Here is a 17493-nt window from a genome sequence, read left to right on the forward strand (position 1 = left end):
TGGGGGATTGCACCCAGTGCTGGGTGCCCCTGACAGGGGGTACCACAGCAGGGAGCGGTCAGGTGTAGCCCCCCCCCCACGCTTGCAGGCGGCACCTCCGCCACCTGATAAGCGGCTCAAAGTCCGGCTGTACCAGCTGCCGTCACCAGGCAGGGCGGGAGGGGTGGGGGAGTGATTGTGGGGAGCGGACCCGCACCCTTCCTGCCCCGGCCACCCATTGGCACCACCGGCACCCTGCCGGCACCACCGCCACTTCTCTGGGGTGCCCGGCCGGTGCTGGCACCGGGCATCCTGGCAGCACTGTGGGGGGGGGGAATCTCCCCCCACGGCCCCAGCGGCTGGAGCAGCACAGGAGGGTGGTGGCATGTCAGAAGCGGGGGGGTCCAGCAGAAGGATGATGATGGTGAAGGCTGAAGGCTCTGGGTCGATCTTTAATGCTGTGCAGAGTCCAGGGGGTCTGTGCCCATGGTGGAGCTTGGGGACGAGGGCTTGGGAAACCCAACCTGGGGCAGCCTGGCACTCTCGGGAGGCTCCTCACCCCAGGCAGGGTCCAGGCACAGCCACTGGTGGGCAAGGGACAGGCACTGCCACAGGGGTCCAGCGGTGACTCTGGGGAGGGGGGGGACACGGGGACATGGTGGCTCAGAGGTTGCTGCTGCCCTCACCCTTGCCGGGCAGCCCGTTGAGGGGGCTCAGCGCTGGCCGGTTGCTCTCGTTCAGCCGCCGCACGCGGTAGCTCTCGTAATGGACGTTGTGGGTGATGTCCTTCAGGTCCTGCAGGTGAGACCTGCCCAGGGAGGAAGGGTGTCAAATCACTGCCCCCCCCCCCAGCCCCTGCTGCCCCCCGCCCCGTAGGGTACCAGCACCCCCCCACCCCATCCCCCTCTCACCGGATCAGCAGGTCCCGCAGGAGGGGGAACTCGCAGTGTGCCGGATTCTCCACTGCAAAGCAAGGCAGAGCGGGCAGCAGGGCTGGCAGGGTGCAGGCAGGAGGGCAGGGTGCCGGAGGGATGCCTGGGAAGCGCATCCCGGCAGGCTCCGAGTACCGCCGGAGCACCGGCACAGCTCCATGCCACCATCTGCACTCCCCAGCACCCGCTCAGGCAGGGATGTGCCCATGGGTGCTGCTTCCCACACCCCTGGCGCCCCCCCCCCCCCCCCCCCAAACCAGGGGAGGGCTGGGGGTGCAAGGGGCTCCGCTCACCTTCAATGATGCCCCACTTGGTCTTGCGGCCCAGCACTCGCTTGCCGTTCACCTGGTGCTCCTGGTCCGCTCCCACCACGGCGAAGGGGATCTTCTCCTGCCGGCGCAGAGGAGCGTGCTCACCCGGGGTGCTGCCGGGCTCCTCCAGGGGCCACCTCTCCCCCACCGTGGTCCCCAGGAGCCAGCATTCCCAATCCCGGCATCCCGACACTCACCCGAATCCTGTCGTTCAGCAGCCGGTCGTCTGGGTCCTGGTCGAAGTCCTCCTGTGGGTACACGCTGATGGCGTGGGTCTTCAGGTCCTCCTGGATCTGTGGGATACGGGGCTTGAGCTGGGGTCGGGGGGGACACACGAGGCTCCCTGGGAGCCCCTCGGGCACCTGCCCTCACCCGTTGCTTGAACTCTGCCCGTTCCTCCAGGGTGAGCGTGTCGGCTTTGGCGATGACTGGCACCACGTTGACGATCTTACTGAGCCGCTGCATGAACTCCAGGTCCAGTGGACGCAGCCTGCCAAGGACCACCATCATCCCGGGGTGACCCGCACCACCATCATCCCCCCAGGGTGACCCCACCACCAAGCAGGGAGCACCCACGGGTACTGTGAGTGGGGACTCACCAGTGACCCGTGGGGGGGACAAAGTAGACACATCCATGGACCCGGGTGTCCGGGATCTTCCTCTTGCGGGTGATGAGGACCTCCTCACGCAGGTACCTCTCGTACTGCTCGTTGATGTATTTGATGATGGGGTCCCAGCTGAGGATGAGGAGTTGGGGGAGAGCATCTGAGCTCAATCCCCACCCCAAACTGCCACCTACCAAACTGGGATGCTGCACCCCGTTGTGTCGTACCAGTTCTCGTTGTTGATCTGGTCCCCAAACCCTGGCGTGTCCGTCACTGTCAGCTTCATCTTCACACCCTTCTCCTCAATGACTACGGGGCAGAGACGTGGGTCAGCAGGGACCAAGCATTGGGGAGAAGCAGGGGACCGAGGAGGGGTCTGAGGTCGCATCCGTAGGGTTGGTGGGACACAACCCCATGGTGGTGACCTTACCGTGGGTGACGGACTGCACCTGCACCGTCTTGGGGATCCGTTCCTCCTGGCTGGGCTGTGAGGCTTTGCGGCTCACCTTGGACTTGAAGAGCGTGTTCACCATCGTCGACTTCCCCAGCCCACTCTGCCCTGTGGGGTCGCCAGCAGCTCCAGTTTGTCGTCGTCCCCCCCCCCCCCCACCCCGATAGACTAATTCCCCCAGGGCGATAACAACTCAGTATCCATTTGGGAGCATCCCAGAGATTGGGATAGCTCTGGTTTGCACCCCCAATACATTTATTCCCCCAAGGTGATAACCCCTCGGTACCCACTTGGCAGCATCCCAGAGGTGGAGAGGGGCTCACCCATCAGCATCGCTATGTTATGGGTACGGGACGCTGCTCCTTTCCAATTTATTGCTGCTTAAGTCCCTTTAAACCTCTTAAAAGCATCATTTCCCCTGGCACGGCGGCATCGCAGACAAGATTCCTGCCCCAATCAGGACCAAACCCCGCGTCCGGTGCTCACCCACAACCATGATGTTGAACTCGAAGCCCGTCTTCATGGTTTTAATTTTCATCTGATCGAGCACAGCTTCGATTCCCACGTAACCGAAGAGTTGGCAACCCGCCGGGCCAGATGCCGCGGTGAGGGGCATCTCCTCCTCCTCCTCCTCCTCCTCCTCCGGCACAGCCGACGGCTCCATGCTGTGCTCCTCAGGCTCCAGGCTGTTCCCTGCACGGGTGGGCAAAGGCTGCTGAACCCAGACCACCCCCCCCCCCCCCTCGGTGCCCACCCCTCCGCCAGCACCGTTGTCCCAGCAGCAGCCACCCCGGCGGGCACGCAGCCCCGGCACATTCCTGGCAACCGGCGAAGCTCGACACGGCAACGGGACCCGCCGCCCCCCCCCGGCACCCCACGGGCGGAGGGGGACCGTGGAGATGGCATCCTTGGGGCAGCCGTGCCACCGGGCAGCCCTACCCGTCCCCTACCGTGCCACCGGCCGCTCTGCGACACGGTTACACCGACCCCCGCCAGCCCACGCCGCCACCCGCAGCACCCCCCCCCCACCACCTCTTCCCCCTGCTGGGTCGAGGGGGTACCCCCCCATCCTCCCCCCTCCGGCTTGGGGGGTGCTGGGGAGGGGCAGCCCGAGCACCGGCACAACCCCCAGCCCCGGGGACGCGCAGGGGGACGGTGCCCGGAGCCCCACACCCGCCCCAACCCTTTCTGCGGCAGCCTGGGGGGGCCCCCCCCCCCGCTCCCTTTCTTCCTCCTCCTCCTCCTCCTCCTCCTGCTGCTGCCCGGCACGGCCATTGTTCAGGTCCTACCTCAGCGGCGCGGTGGCCCCGCTCAGCACCCCACTACAGTCGAGGGGGGGGGGGGGGGGTCCCCTGGGCACCATCGCCATCCCCATCAGCTCCGCAGCCCAGCCCCCGGCTGGCACCAAACCCAGCGCCGGCGAGGCTGCTGCTCCCACACATGACCAGCATGGCAATATCCTTCCCACCCCCCCCCCCCCTTTTTCCCCCAGCAACCCCCTCCCCGCCACAGCCAAGCCCCTGCGCCAAGTTTGCCGGTTGCCCGGTGAAGGTGGGGAAGGCGCCCACCCTGCTGTGCCCACCTGGCACCGCTCGGCCTCCAGCCAGGTTGGCGCAGACGGGGACCCCCAGCACAGGGATACCCCCCCACCCACCCACCATGGCACCCATCACCCCCATGGGTAGCTGCGGTGGCACCAAAGGGGAGCGGGGAGCGTTCGGCTGCGGGCATCATCCCTGCTGGCACCCGCTGGCTCTCTGGCACCGGGGACCAGCCTGCACCGTGCCCACCGAGCAGCACCCATGCCCAGCCGCAGCACGGGCACGGCACGGTGAGGGGTGCTGGCCCTGCCGCCCACCCCGCTGCCGCAGTGCCCCACGGCGCCTGCGTCCCCCCGCACCGCAGCCTCCCCACCTGGCACATATGTGCCAGCCAGTTCTTGGCGTCGGCGATGCTCGAGCGGCAGCTTGCCGATGGCCGAGGCTGCCGAGCCACCCTGCCAAGGCCGCGGCCGTGTGCCATGCAGCCTGGGGACGAAGGACATGTAGGCAGGATCTGGCCTGGGGGTACCAGGAGGTGATGGAGCCCAACAAACCCGTTGCCACGGCAACAGCATCCTGGTGCGGGGAGCACCCAGCACCCTGCACCCACTGGTGGGTGCAAACCCACTGCCTCGCATGCTCTCGCGGGTTGGGGTGTTCCTCGGAAGTGGTGAAAAAGATGGGGACTTCCTGGTGACAGCCGGGGGGACGAGGGGACACAGGGTGCCTGCTCCTGCTGCGACCCACTTGCAGGGGTGCTCCACATGCAGGCAAGGAGGTGGGACACCCCCCCCCCCCCCCCTCAAATGCTCACCTGGGCACACCACCGCTCCAGGGGGGACACTGGCCCCCCTGCACCCCCACCTCGGTCCCCACCAGCTCCCGGCAGTGGGACAGATCCAGAAGCTGCCAGGGTGGCCGGCCACCACAGGCTGGGTGCAGGCAGGATGTGGTGCTTGCACCCACTCCCCCCAGCTCCCCGGGGTGCTCCTGGGGTGCAGCACCCACACAGGGGCTTGGCTGTCACCCACCACCTCGTGCAGCACCGAGCACACACAAAGAGCCGGAGAGAGCAGCGGATGGGGCCGTGGCACGCGTGGCTTCACTGGGTGCTGCACCCACAACCACCTCCCCCGTGGGGGCCGGAGCCCCCCCCGTGTCCCTGCCCTCGCTGCCGAAAAGACCCACTGGCGATGGCCGGCAGCCGGGCGGCCACGTGGAAGCTCTTCGGCATCACCACACAGCTCCCGGGCTAATGGCTCCTGCAGCCAGACCTGTTGGAGGACTCATTAAAGATGCTCTTATTTTCCAGGCAGGGACGAGTAATCCCGGGTCCGTGGTCTCCTCCATGGATTTAATTACTGATGCGGGGCTAATTGGCCAGTTCCCTCGGGAAGCCTGTAATAAGGCTCCAAGGGTGGAGGGTGCTGGGAGAGGATGAGCTGGGAGAGAAGCTCCCAGCCTGGCCACTCGCCGTCGCGCCGAACTGGCCATCGGATGGGGAGAGCGTGGCTCCGGATCGGGTTGGCAAGAGGGAGCGGACCCCTCCGGCAAAGGGATGGAGGATTTGGGGGATGCAAGAGGGAGAGATGCCCATCAGGCTGGTGAGGAGCTCACCGCAGCTCTACCTGCCTGGCCGAGCGTGACCCAGACATGCCAGCACCTCTCCCAGCACCAAACGCGACCCAAGGGGACGGCAGTGACAATTCCCATCCGTGGCCGGACCCGGAGCCATCCTGCCTGGCTGGCTGTGACACGGGCGGGAGCCATGGCACGGGACTGGGGGCCACCGCGTGCCGGCACCGAGCAGAAGCAGAAGTGAGCCAGCGGGCGAAACCCTGCGCCTGCCCGCAGGAACCAGGGACCGAGGGGCTCACCCTGCCCTGACGGCAGCACCCCCCTGCCCACACGCTCCCCTACCCGCTGCCACCGCGGCCATCCCTACCTGGGCGAACTGGCCAGAGCTGGGGCTGCTCCCGCCGCCGAGAGCTGGTCACCGGGGCCAAATGGCTCCTGGGGTGCAAGGCGAGGAGGACGGCTGCGGCCCACGGCTCCTCCTCCGCTGCTCCTCCTCCTCCTCCTCCTCCTCCTCTTTGCCCGGGGCCCTGCGTGGGCGACCGGGGTGCTCTCTCGGCATGGAAGTGAAACACGGCGGTCGCCGGCTTGCTTGGTGCTTCCTCCCACAGGGTGTGGGACCGAGGGTGCCATGGCTGCCCTACGGCCACCCATGGGTGCCACCGGCCGAGGGCCGTGGTGGCCTCCCGGGAAAGGAAACGGCGCATCCCCACCTCTTCCTGGCAGACAAACCGCTGTGCCTGAGCAGCTCCTGCCAGTCCCAAGCCATCTGCAGGGGCAACCGGTGCCCACGCGCTGCCCGCCGGCTCGCGCCCTGCTCCGCAGCCTGGGCACGCCACGCTCGGTAGCCCCGCCGTCACCCTGGCTCATCCCCGAGCGCCGTCCTCCCGTGTCCCCATCACCCCGCCTCGGCCTTTAGCACCGTCCCCTCCACCCCGGCCAGATGCCGCGGGCAGCGACGGGTCGGACGGGCAGTTGGGCTGGCTGGGCAGCGCGGCCACAGGCATTGCTGGGGGATGATTCACCCCAGCCCGCAGCAGATGTATGGATGCTTTCGCCGGCGTCAGTACTTAGAGCCCGGCGACGGCGGCTCTCATGACACCCCAGCGAGACGGGCAATGAGCCCCAAGCAACTAAACAGGGAGCACCAGCGGCGGCGGCCGTCTCCCGGCCACCCCGGCGCCCTCCAGCCTTCCTCCGGGCAGCCGCCGGGAAGGGGGACGCTGGGGGTCCCCCGCCCTGTGCTTACGGATGGGCGCGGGCTCGGCGGTGCCCGTGCCGGCGCGGTGGGAGCCGAAGGCACGGCTGTGCCGGGGAGCCCCGCGTCCTTCCCGCCGGCACGAGGCACGCGCTGAGCACGCCCGAGCGCATCTTGGCCCCCCGCCACCTCCTCCGCCCCCACGGGAAGGGAGGAACAGGATCCATCCCCGTGCCAAGGCAAGAGGGGATGAGAGAGGAAGAAAGTGCTGGATGCGGGACAAGATCACGGCGATAGCCGGCACGCGCAGGGCCCCGGCGCTCGGCGCTGCCGCCGATGGGGCACATGTGTCCCGACCTGTCTCCCCACGCCGAGGAAAACAATTAGTGCCGGGGCGGCGTGGGAAGCTCGCCAGGCACCCCGGGGCCGGGCGGGCCGGGAGTGCTGCCAGCGCCGCGCTCGGCTCCGCGCTGTACAGCCCCCCCCTCCGCTACGCGCCAAACACCGCGCCGTGCCGGGCGGCATAAAACGCGCACCGTGGCCGCCGGCACCGGTGGGGAGTAGCGAGCCGGGGCAGCTCGTTCTGTCCCCAGCATCACCATCACCCTGCATCAATGCTCTCCCCGGCATCGGCAGCACCGGGGCGGCTGAAGGCAGCGGGGCTCACCGGGGAGGTTTGGCAACACCGCACCCAGCAAGGGGGTCCCGGTGGGAAGAGAGGAGAAGGGACAGGAGCGAGTCCTACCGTGCTCCGGCGTCACCGCAGCCCAGCCGCCGTCTGCAGCCTCGCCAGGAACCGCTGCCACCGTGCAGGGTCCCCACGGCCCCGCCAGCCCAGCGCTGGGGGCGTTCGCCCTGACTCCACCAGTCGGTGCCAGGGTCCCCAGGGCCGGCACCAGCACCAGCCCCCCGAGGAAGGCAGGCTGGGAGCTCACTTGCACCGTCTGCGGCTGGGACACCAGCTTGAAGGGAGCAGCTTGGGGGGCCAGCGGTGGCGGCGGCAGCCCCTCAGCCCTCCCCGGGGAAGGGGCGGCGGGGGCCGGGGCTGCCTCCCCCTGGCCCCGGGGCAGCGGCGGGGGCCGGTGGGCCAGGCCAGGGCTGGCACCGAGGCTGATCCTCAGCTGCGGCCGGGGCAGCGCGCGGGGGGCAGCGTCCCACCCCCCCGGCAGCCGCCCCCCTGGCCCCTCGGGGAGCGTGGGCAGCCCCAGGGCTGCCTCGGTGCCATCGTATGGGGCTGGGGAGGAGGAGGAGAAGGAGGAAGGCTGGCGAGCTCGAGGCTGGGTCGCAGGGCTCCGGGTGCCCCATGGCGAGGGGTCCGGCAGGGGGGTCCCCATCCCCGGCTCCTCGGCAATGTGCAGGTCCAGCGCCGGCAGCGAGCCGTGGCTGGCGGCGGCCCCACGGAGGGGATGCTCCACCTCCGCCGGGAAGACGCTGCTGTGGGACGGGATCTTCTTCAGGCCGGGGCTGGTGGCCGGGGGGGTGACCGGTGGTTGGGGTGGCCCGGTGGGCGCGGGGCTCTCCAGGCTGGAGGATGAGCTGCGGAGGCTCTCGCCGTCGCTGCCCGGCCCCGCGGCGAAGCCCTGGTGGGTCTGGAAGGAGGCGACGCGGGCGACGCCGGTGCCAGCAGTGCCGTTGGCTCGGCCGGCGGAGAGGCTGGTGCCGAGCCGACTGCGCAGCACGGGGCTGGGAGCCGGGCTGGGGCTGGCGGCAGCGCCCGAGCGGGGTGGGTGGCTGGGCTGCAGTGGCCGGTGACTGTCGCCGGTGCCCGAGGGCAGCAGGGACACCGGTGGAGAGCCGGGCGCCTCGTCCCCATCCTCCACCTCAAACGACTTCTTGAGCGCTGGGGACAGAGAAAGAGAGAGATGGTGGCATGAGAGTGGCACCCGATGGCACTCGTGGCCGGGCACCCGCCGGGCTCTGCCCCCTCCCCAGCCGACCCCGTGGCCAGCCCCATGCATGGACCCCCAGCCGTGCCGTGCCGTGCCAGCACCTGGAGGTGCCCCCCCCCGCCAGCCAGAGGGGCAAAGAGCCATTTGTGAACCCATCCCACATGGGAAACCAGCTCGGCACTGGCGGCCTCCTGGCCCTGTCGCATTGTTCACTGCGGTTTTTATCATCGTTCCCCGCGGTTTATCTGCACCCGGCCAGCCGGTGCCGCCGGCTCCCTGTGCAGCACACTGCCTGCTTTATTCCCCCTGTAAGGGATCCGGCCCCGAGTAACCGGATCCCCGCCTGACCCTCTTCTCCCCCTGCATCCATCCAAACAGCCATGCTGGGAAGGATTCCTGCCCCCTTAACAGGGCATTAACCCTGAAGCCTACTGATGGTGAGGCAGGCCAGAGCTATCGCTACACACAGCAGTAACATTACAGTCCATGCTGGAGGCTGCAACCAGGCCTCCCATACGGCTTCACGGCAGTGACAGCGACCAGGACCCCACGCCGCAGCCCCAGGGTTGCTGGTGGTGCGAATGCGGCCCCCCCCTCACGGACCGCCCCGCCACCCTGTGGGTAACACAGTGCCTGGCTCTGGTGCAAAGCCTCCTGGGGGAGCAGCCGCTGGGCGCTTGGCAGCGGTGGGGGGGCCCTCTCCCTCTGGGCACCTTGGCCTAGCCGGGCACCTCTGTGGCAGGTCTGAGCCGCTGGGACCCCCGCGAAACCCCCGCGGGAAGAAAGCGCCTTTACCACGCAGCCGCCCCCTCCCTCCCGCCGCTGTTCGAGGACCCCCCCAGAAGCCGTACTCCTGCCAGCTCTGCCAAAGCGGCACCGTTTGGTGCCGCCAGCCGATTTCCCGGCCCCCGGAGTGTGCGGGGGGTGGGGGGGAGCCCAGACCTCCACCGGGCAGCCTTCCTCACCCGCGCTGCCAAGCGGCGGGTGGCTGCCTCCGGCGGGGAGGCTGCGGGGGGGGGGTGGCCCACGCTGCACCTCTTCATCCTTGCCGCGCCGGCATGTGCACCAGCGTGCCCCAGCATGGCACCCGCCGGCACGAGGCCGCCCTCGCCCTCTTCTTCATTGGCCTTATGGCTGCCGCCCTGGCTTGGCCGTGGTGCCGGCAGTGCCGGGGGCAGCAGGGCGGTGGGGGGGGGGGGGGCCCCATCCCTGTCCCCTTTCCGGCTCACCTCTGTGCCCGGGGCTGGGCAGGGGTCAGGGGCTGGGGCGCGGGTGCTGCTAATAACAGCTCTCCCCGGGGCAGGTATTTCTCTGGCCGGTCCTGTCCTGATCTGCCAGCCAGGCTGCCGGGGGGGGGGGGGGGGGGGGGGGGCCACGGGGCCGGTGTCCCCCTCCCCACATCCATCCCGCTGCTTCGGCACCGCCGGGAGGACGCCAAAATACCTCCTTTCACCCCAAACCTGCCCCTGCACCCCCCCCTCACCCAGACCGCAGCTGAAGTGAGGGGTATGGGGGGGGGGGGGGGGTAGCAGCAGTGGAAGGGGGGGGGGGGGATGCAGGGCAAGATGGGAGGGTGGCAGGGGGTTTGGGGGGGTGGGAGGGTGGCAGGGGGTTTGGGGGCCACGGTGGGGAGGTGGCAGGGGGTTTAGGAGGGGTGGGGCTATGGGGTGGGGGGGGGGGGGATGGCAGGGATCGGAGAAAGGGGGGGTGCAGGGGGTGGGGGCGGCCCGGCAGCGGCGGGGTTAAGGTGCCCGGGGTAGGTGCACACATTCCTCCCCGGCGAGGGCAGCAGCAGCCCCGGGGTCGGGTTTCGCCGCCCCCCCCCCCCCCCCCCCCCCACCTCCCGCTGCCCCCGGCCCCGGCCCCTCCCGCCGTGGCCCCCGGGAAGCGACCGCGGATCCTGGCGGGCGGGAGAAACCCAAACCCCGCCGTCCCGCTGCCTCCTGCGGCCCGGCCGGTGCCGGGGGGGGGGGGGACGCGGCTGGAGGCGGCTCCCGCCCCCCCCCCACCCCCCCTCGAACCCCCCCCAAACCCCCGTAGCCCCCGGCCGGCTGCATGCACACGCAGACACGGGGGTGGTGGTGGGGGGGGGGGGATGGAGTGCACACACGCAGCCCCCAAGCTCCCCGGAGCGTTTTGCAGCTCCCCCCCCGTGCCCCCCCCACGGGCGAGAGCACCCACGCCCCCCCCCCCCCCCCCCCCATGCGCAGGGCCCCCCCGGGGGAGCGCAGCCCCCCACGATGCCCAGTCCGCGGGGGGGGGGGGGGGGGGTGGGTTATCTCCCTCCCCCCGCTACCCAGCCCCCCGGGGGGGGTTTGGAGGGCAGCTCCCCCCGATGCTCAGCTCCCACCCCCCCCGAGCCCCAGTAGCATCCCCCCACCCCCATACCCAGCCCTCGGGGAGCATCCCCCCCCCCCCCCCCGATACCCAGCCCCCAGTGGGGGTCTCGCAGCCCCCGGGGTGTGTGTGTGGGGGGTCACCCACGGGGGGGGGGGGGGGTTGGTTCTCGTAGCCCCGGCCGCACCTTCGAAGTCGGAGAGGATCCCGTCCAAATGCTCCTTGACGGAAAGTCGGGCCATACCGGGACGGGGGGGGCCGGCGGCTACCGCCCACTCGGGACACCCGCATGGACAGGCGGTGGAAACACCGGAGAGGGGGGAGCGGAGCGGAGCCGCGGCTCAAACCCCCCCCCCCCCCCCCCGAGTCCCGGACCGGGACGGGACGGCGCCGGCTGCTCTCGGCGGGGAGGGGAAGGAGGAGGGGACCGGTTCGGGGCGGGGGGGGGGGGGGGGGGGGGAGGGGGAAGGGAAGGAGGGAAGGGGATGGAAGGGGGGAGGTGCTGCCCGTGCCCCCGCCCCGACCGGACCCCTCCGGCTCCCCCGGGCCCGGCCCCCCACCCCCCGGAGCTCCGCCGGCCCCCCCCCCCCCCCTCCGCCCCCCCCCCCCGGGTTCCCGGGGGGAGGCCGGCAGCTGGGGACTCCCACGCGAGCATCCCGGGTGCTCTTGCCCACGACGAGTCCCCTGGGGTGATGTAGGCAGCACCCCAGGGTGACGGTTTGGGGGTGCCCCCCCCTATCTTAGCCCTACAGGACGCTCAGGGTGGGGGGGCGTCATTCCCTCTCCCTCCCAACCCCGGCTGCCAAGGGTTAACCCCATCCCAGCCCTATCCTAGGATCGGGAGCAGATGTGGAAGGAGAAGGAGCTGGAAATCCTTTCTCCAAAGAGGGGTCCCGCAGCTCAAGCTCTGCTCTTCACCACCCTCCAGTCTCCCGGCCACGAGTAAACACCCGCCGGCTGGAGCACATTCCTGTGCTGGGCCAGGGCTGGGGGTGCAGCCGGGCCCCAGCCCCACGGGATCCTGCTGGATGCGACCCCGCTGCGGCGTCCTTGCCAGGGGATGCGGGCCGTGATGGCCATGGTCACGGCCAGGTTTTGAGGGCATGCGGAGGTACCCGCCGCTTCCCCGGGGAAGGGGCTGGATGGGGTCTCACCGGCTGCCCTGTGGTTTTTTTGGGTGGGGGGGCCGGGGCAGGAGGGTGCTGCTTCCCTTGGGGGTCACACCGGGTGAGGGCCGGATTCAGGGTGAACTGGGGAAGAGCGGCTTTGCTTTCCCGGTGGCTTCGTCCTTTCGTGGCTCTTGCCGGCGCGGTGACAAGCTGGGTCCAGACCCCCCGCCTGCACCGGCAGAGCACCCCGTGCCCACCCTGGGGTTCCAACGGCCGAGCACCGCGTTCCCACCGCCGAGAGCGGCGGGGAGGCACGGGCACCCGCCATGGGGTGGCTGGAACCCCTGGCACCGCAACCAGGGTCCAACCCTTGGTCGGTGCCTGCTGGTTTCCCGTCGGCGGCCAGAGCATCCCACCGTAACGAAGGGAGAAACCAGAGCTCTTCAGTGGCGTTTAAAGCAGTGTTTCCGAAGTGGCTTAACTTCCCCGAGGAGTTTTGGAGCTACGAAAGCTCCACAAATCTCTAAGCCTATTGCAAGTATATTTCTTTAAATGCATTTAATTTTTTATAATCAATAATAACTCAGAGCTGCCTGCAGCTGCTCGGAGGCTCCCTAGCATGGTGCCAAGACACAGCAGCACGGTGGAAGAGTGGTTTGGAACAGCTCCAGAGGCGCTTGGGTTGTTTGCACCGGTTCTGGAGCTGTTCTGAAGGATGTGGAGATCTTCAGGGCGTTTCTGGAGCAGCTTTTTTTGATGAGACCTTTTCAGAGGGTGTGCAGCAGCGCTTGAGTGCTTCCGAGCAGCAACAAGTATTTTTTGATGAAGGTTTAGAGCAGCTTTGGAGCAGCGTGCTGGTTTAGGGTTGCTGACGCCTCTTTGCTGTCATTCAGAGGGGGTTTAGGGTGGTTTCAAACCGTTTGGAGAACAGTTCAAACTGTTTGGAGAAGTTTAGAGACGTTACTGAAAAGTTTTAACGCTGTCGAGAGGTACATTAGAAAAGTCTGGAGGAGTTTCAGGAGGGTGTTACAGCACTTGAGGCATTTCACAGCCACGCAGAGTAGGCTTAGAGTGCTTCAGAGCTGCTACAAGATCTTTTTTTATGATCCATTTTGAGCTATTTCAAGGAGTTTTAGAAGAGTTTAGAGGACTTTAAGAGCTACTTCGAGCCGCTCCAGGCAGTTTTAGCATCTTGGTGCTTTTTAGGGTTGGTTTGAGGACCCCGAGAGCTATTTGAGCAATTCAAGTGCTTCAGCGCTGCCCAGAGGTCCGTCCTTCCAGAGCTCCGAGCTGTTCAGAGGCAGTTTACAGCTCCTTGAAATGACCCAGCACCACACCAGCACCCTCAGCACCATTTATTTACCCGATTTCTGGAGCAGCTTCAAGCTGTTGGAGGTTGAGCTTTTCAGAGGAATTTTTAAAGGATTTTTTAGAGGTGTTTCGAGACATCTTGGTGCACACTAGAGCAGTTTGGAGTGCTACAGAGGTGTTTTAGAGATGCTCAGGGACGTTTTAGAGCAGCTCAGGGATGTTTTAGAACAGATCAGAGCGCATGGAGCGGTTTGAAATAATTTGGGGTGTTTTCGAGAGCTCAGAGTGTGTTAGAGGCATTTCCCAGCATGCAGAGGCACTCCGAGCTCTTTGCAACAGCTCTGGGTGCTCCAGGGCTGCTCAGAGGAGTTCACAGCACCAGTCTGGAGTCATCCAGAGGCACTCCAGGAGTTGAGAAGGTATTTTGTACGTTAGAGCCCTTTGGGGCAGCTTACAGGGGCTGGGAGGAGGTGGAGGGAAGCTGAGAGGGGTGTGGAGCAGCTTAGCAGGGTGGTTTACAGCCTTTAAGGGATTTTTAGAGCGGTTCAGAGCAGCCGAGGGCTCAGAGGGGTTCAGCACAGCGTAAGAAAGGCAAGGGAAAGCAAACCTCTGTGTCCTCACCTGGAGCAGACCCAAGCGAGTTCCTGCTGGTGCCGAGCCACAGCCTGGCCCTGTCTCAGCCTCCCCAAACCCTCCAGAGCAGCAGGACAGCCTGGGGGGGACAACAGGGCCAGCTCCGAAGGTGCCTCACCCTGCCCGGACCCCACCAGGAAAGTGAACGGTGAATCCCCCCCCCCCCCCCGCCAGTTCCCACCTGCATGGCTCAGCTGACTGGGAGGTTTTGGGTCCCTCTGACTTCAGCCCCTCTGGAGCTAGCTGGGTCCAGCCTCCCCCATCCTCATTTCCCCCCAAATCAGAGCACTCTTCAGGGCAGGGGCATGTCCACTCCCATCCAGCCCCGGTTGGAGAGCCAGCTCTCGGATGCTCAGGATGCTCCGATGCTCGGAGCCACCCCTGTGGAAAGAAGGTCTCCAGGCAGGAATAGTAACAGCTTTTAATCTGACAAGAATTGATACATCATTTAAGACAATACTGTTTTTGCCTCTTTTTTGGGGACTTCCTTCACATACCGGTAGGGAAAGAGGAACATTTTTGGGAAGTACAGTTTTTGTTTGTTTTTTTTGTTTGTGTTTTTTTTTTTTTTTTTCCATAGGGACTTTAAAGCATGGTGAATGTGCAAGTCAGTGCTTTGTTTGCTTAAAACTTTTTCCCGGTGCTTATTTACAGTTACAGTACCTCTTTGTGAGCGACAGGAAAAAAGACGATTGTTTGAACTGAGGATCCGTGATCCCAAGTCGAGAAAGGCAGATCTCCGATATTTATATATTTATACATATATATATATATGCTTTTGTGTATACACAGATACATTTCTCTCTTCTTTAAAGTATTAAAAAAATGATCAACCTTCATTCTATAAAAATACCTACTCTACAAGATAGAAAAATTTTCCCTCTCCAAGTATACACTGATTTACACCCAAAGCTTCTCTGGAAATGTACATTACGTGGCTTCTTCCCGCGGACTCGGGGCAGGGAGGGGAGTGGATGCCGGGGAGGGCTGGGTGTACGGGAGGGGGTGCGGGACCGCTGGGTGCCCCCCTCGCCCAAGGTTTTTGGGGCTCGCCCCCACCCCGCTGCGCCTCGCACAAGGCCACGGTGGGGGGAGTTGAGCACCCAGAGGCGATGTGGAAGAGAGGGTGGAAGAGGGAGGGTCATGGCAGCGGCAGCTCGGCTGGCTCTGGGTATCGGCCCCAGGGCCGGCAGCGCAGAGGACCCGCAAGCCACCGGGGACCCCCCAGCAGGGACTAAGGCTGCGGCAGCTGCCACCTCTCCTGGCCAGCAGCACCCTCCAGGGACAAAGGGAGAGCGGGCTGCTCTGCCACGCACCAGCGTGGGAAGAGAGATGTGCCGTGTGCGTGGAAGCGTTTTGGGAGGAGCAGGCACCCCCTTGCCGGTGGCCAAGGGATCGCCGTGGCTTCTGTTTTCAGGCCACTCTGGCATTCCTAAAACCTGACAAGCAGGAAAAAGAACCGCTTTCTGGGGCCTGATGTACTACATGAAGCCGGATCCTTGGGAGTCTACTGGCTGTCTCCTACCGGGAGCCGGAGAGGAGCGGGTCAGTTAAAGTGGCTGCTCCCTGGGGTCACGCTATGCCACGGCCGCTTGTGCCAGCAAGCCAAAAGCTGTCTGATGTAAACATGGCTTTTGTTTCCCAGGGAGCTGCTGTTGTATTCTCTGGTCTCCTCTCACCAACGGCATAGAGATTTCAGCCTAGGCTGATGCCAGGGGCTGAGAAATGAGAGCGGCTGCCCCATACGCTGCCACAGCGCAGGGAAACAGCAGGGAAAGGCGGCTGGAGCAGGCTCTCCCTCCAGGACTGCAGCTATCACCAGCAGAGCACTGCTCCGCGTGGGAATGGCACAGGCCACTGTCCCCAGGCCAGGGACCTCAGGAGGCAACGCAGAGAGCTCAGCCCCCTCCGCTGCAGCTCCCCAGCCGCCCTCGGCCGCTGCGTGTCCCCGTCCCGGGCCAGGCAAGCCAAGCCAGGACAGGGAGAGGCGGCCAGGACCAGCCTCCAGTGCAAGTTGAAGAGTCACAGCTTTTCCCCCAGTCCCTGCAGGCTGGACAGACAGCACCCATGTGTCTGCAGCTGGGGCCAAGGGGACCTCTCCTCCCAGAGCCAGCCCAGCTCAACAGACACCTGCAGACCCTGTGGCAGCTGGCAGAAGAGCTGGGAGTGGGGAGGAGGGCAGCAGAGCTGTGAACGCCAAGGCATGCCGACGGTAGTGAGCCACGGACAGCAAAAATAAATAAGGAGGCAGGTGACAAAGTGCGCTTACGCCCTGTCCTGAAAATGGCTGCTCCCCTGCCTCTTTCTGCCACCGGCGAGCGAGAGAGGAGCCAGCTAGCTCTCTGCACGCAACCCCTTCCCGAGCAGAAGCGGCAGGGCAAGGATTAACTGCGCCAGCTGAATGAGGACATTTGCATTAAGTTAATTAAAAAAAAATAAAACAAAACAAAAACAAAACCCAAACCAACCTCTACAAGTCCGGGACATGTTTCCCTCTTTCCCAGATCTGCCTCAGTGAGTGAGTGTGTCAGGGACACTTTGGCAAAGCAGATACTTGGGCTGGACAGGGCAGCAAGGGAAAACATCAGTGCCACTGCTTCCTTCTCCATCCCATTATCCCACAGTTCAGAGAAACCCTCTCTTTACAGCCCTCGCAGTGGCAAGCTCCTGTTCGCACACTGTGTGCCAGAGGGTCTGACGCCGCTGTCAGGACAGTTCCCAGCTTCACGGGTAGCTTCCTCCAGCTGTCCGTTGCCTGTGTTTCTTTTCCAGGTTCCCTTTCACCCCTCAAAACCAGAAGGGTTTCAAAATAACGGAGTCAGACAATAAAGCCTTGCTGCTGGTTTTCTTTTCCCCTGGTCCGCTGGCTAATTCACCCACCGACCTGACGCGATGCTTCCTTGTGCCTTCATCAAGAGCAAAGACGTTTCCAGTCCCTCTTTATCCTCTCAGAGCACCAAATCCACACCCATCGACGAGCGCACAGCTGGCGGCTCTCGGCCACCCTTACTTAACTTCCAGGATGGAGGGGTTCGTCTCCATGATGGCCACAATAATCCTGTCGATGTAATCCTGCAGGCGGAAGTTGATCTCCTCTTGCTTTTGAATTGCTTCCATGAGCTGCAAGGGAGGGAAAAAGTGAGTGAGCGGTCACTGCCTGCCGCTGCCCAGGGACAAAAGCAGGGCTTCTCATGGCTCTGTGCACCCACAGAGGTTTCCCCCTTCTTCACTCTGGTCTGGGATATTCCTGGCCACGTGTAAGTGGCCAGGGAAAATGCCCTCAGCTGCTGCATCTGCTCACTCCTGTCCCTCCTCAAGTTCTCAGCCAGATGGGACCCTGGAGAAAGCAGGGAGCATCACATCTCCCTTTGGCCCCCAAAACATCCAGGTGTGTTTCCCCACTTCTTTAGCTCCGAGGGATTTAATTCTGACACTTAAGTGGGCTTGCACACCAGTATCTCGGGTACAGCCACGGAGCAGGGAGAAGATGTGCCAGAGAAACCAAGATCTCCAGGGTAGATAGATGTCCCAGCTCCCTGGGGTTTTAAGACAGCTACAGACAGACACACTCCATGTTGGCTGCTCTGTCCCAGGAAGAGGAAGGCTGTCACAGGGCAGGCAA

General features: G+C 65.3%; 2 protein-coding genes across 9 annotated transcripts in view; both read right to left on the minus strand.

The window, feature by feature from the left end:
• Positions 1-176: 176 nt before the first annotated feature.
• Positions 177-11194, minus strand: SEPTIN12 (septin 12). 4 transcript variants are annotated; one of them, XM_049791812.1, is made up of 12 exons: positions 8583-8796; positions 7338-8432; positions 2765-2971; positions 2258-2386; positions 2055-2136; positions 1822-1959; positions 1595-1712; positions 1420-1515; positions 1205-1301; positions 891-942; positions 666-787; positions 177-563 (listed from the first exon to the last, which is right to left on the minus strand). In XM_049791812.1, exons 1-12 carry the CDS (start codon positions 8707-8709, stop codon positions 535-537), a joined length of 2292 nt encoding a protein of 763 aa, XP_049647769.1. In that variant the 5' UTR covers positions 8710-8796; the 3' UTR covers positions 177-534. The 4 variants fall into 4 exon arrangements, with proteins under 4 accessions (XP_049647769.1, XP_049647768.1, XP_049647771.1 ...); XM_049791814.1 differs by lacking the exon at positions 8583-8796 and adding an exon at positions 11006-11194 and having other exon boundaries at positions 178-563; XM_049791811.1 differs by having other exon boundaries at positions 7338-8795.
• A 3085-nt stretch (positions 11195-14279) lies between these two features.
• Positions 14280-17493, minus strand: part of RAB11FIP3 (RAB11 family interacting protein 3) — an 80482-nt gene continuing 77268 nt past the window's right edge. For all 5 annotated transcript variants that reach the window (XM_049791827.1, XM_049791826.1, XM_049791830.1 and 2 more), the window contains one exon: positions 14280-16991. In XM_049791827.1, the coding sequence (XP_049647784.1) occupies positions 16878-16991 (114 nt within the window). In that variant the 3' untranslated portion in view covers positions 14280-16877. The remainder of the gene's footprint in view (positions 16992-17493) is intronic.

This window comes from Accipiter gentilis, chromosome 33 (genome assembly GCF_929443795.1).
Source record: "Accipiter gentilis chromosome 33, bAccGen1.1, whole genome shotgun sequence".
Lineage (NCBI taxonomy): Eukaryota > Metazoa > Chordata > Aves > Accipitriformes > Accipitridae > Astur > Astur gentilis.

Excerpts from the sequence above, each read along its gene's own strand:
- SEPTIN12 (XM_049791811.1), bottom strand. The coding sequence starts at position 8,709 with ATGATAAAAACCGCAGTGAACAATGCGACAGGGCCAGGAGGCCGCCAG. Across the intron at positions 2,972-7,337 it reads TGCGGTGACGCCGGAGCACG|GGAACAGCCTGGAGCCTGAG; the intron begins GTAGGACTCGCT and ends CCACCCGTGCAG. Across the intron at positions 1,960-2,054 it reads CAGATCAACAACGAGAACTG|CTGGGACCCCATCATCAAAT; the intron begins GTACGACACAAC and ends CCTCATCCTCAG.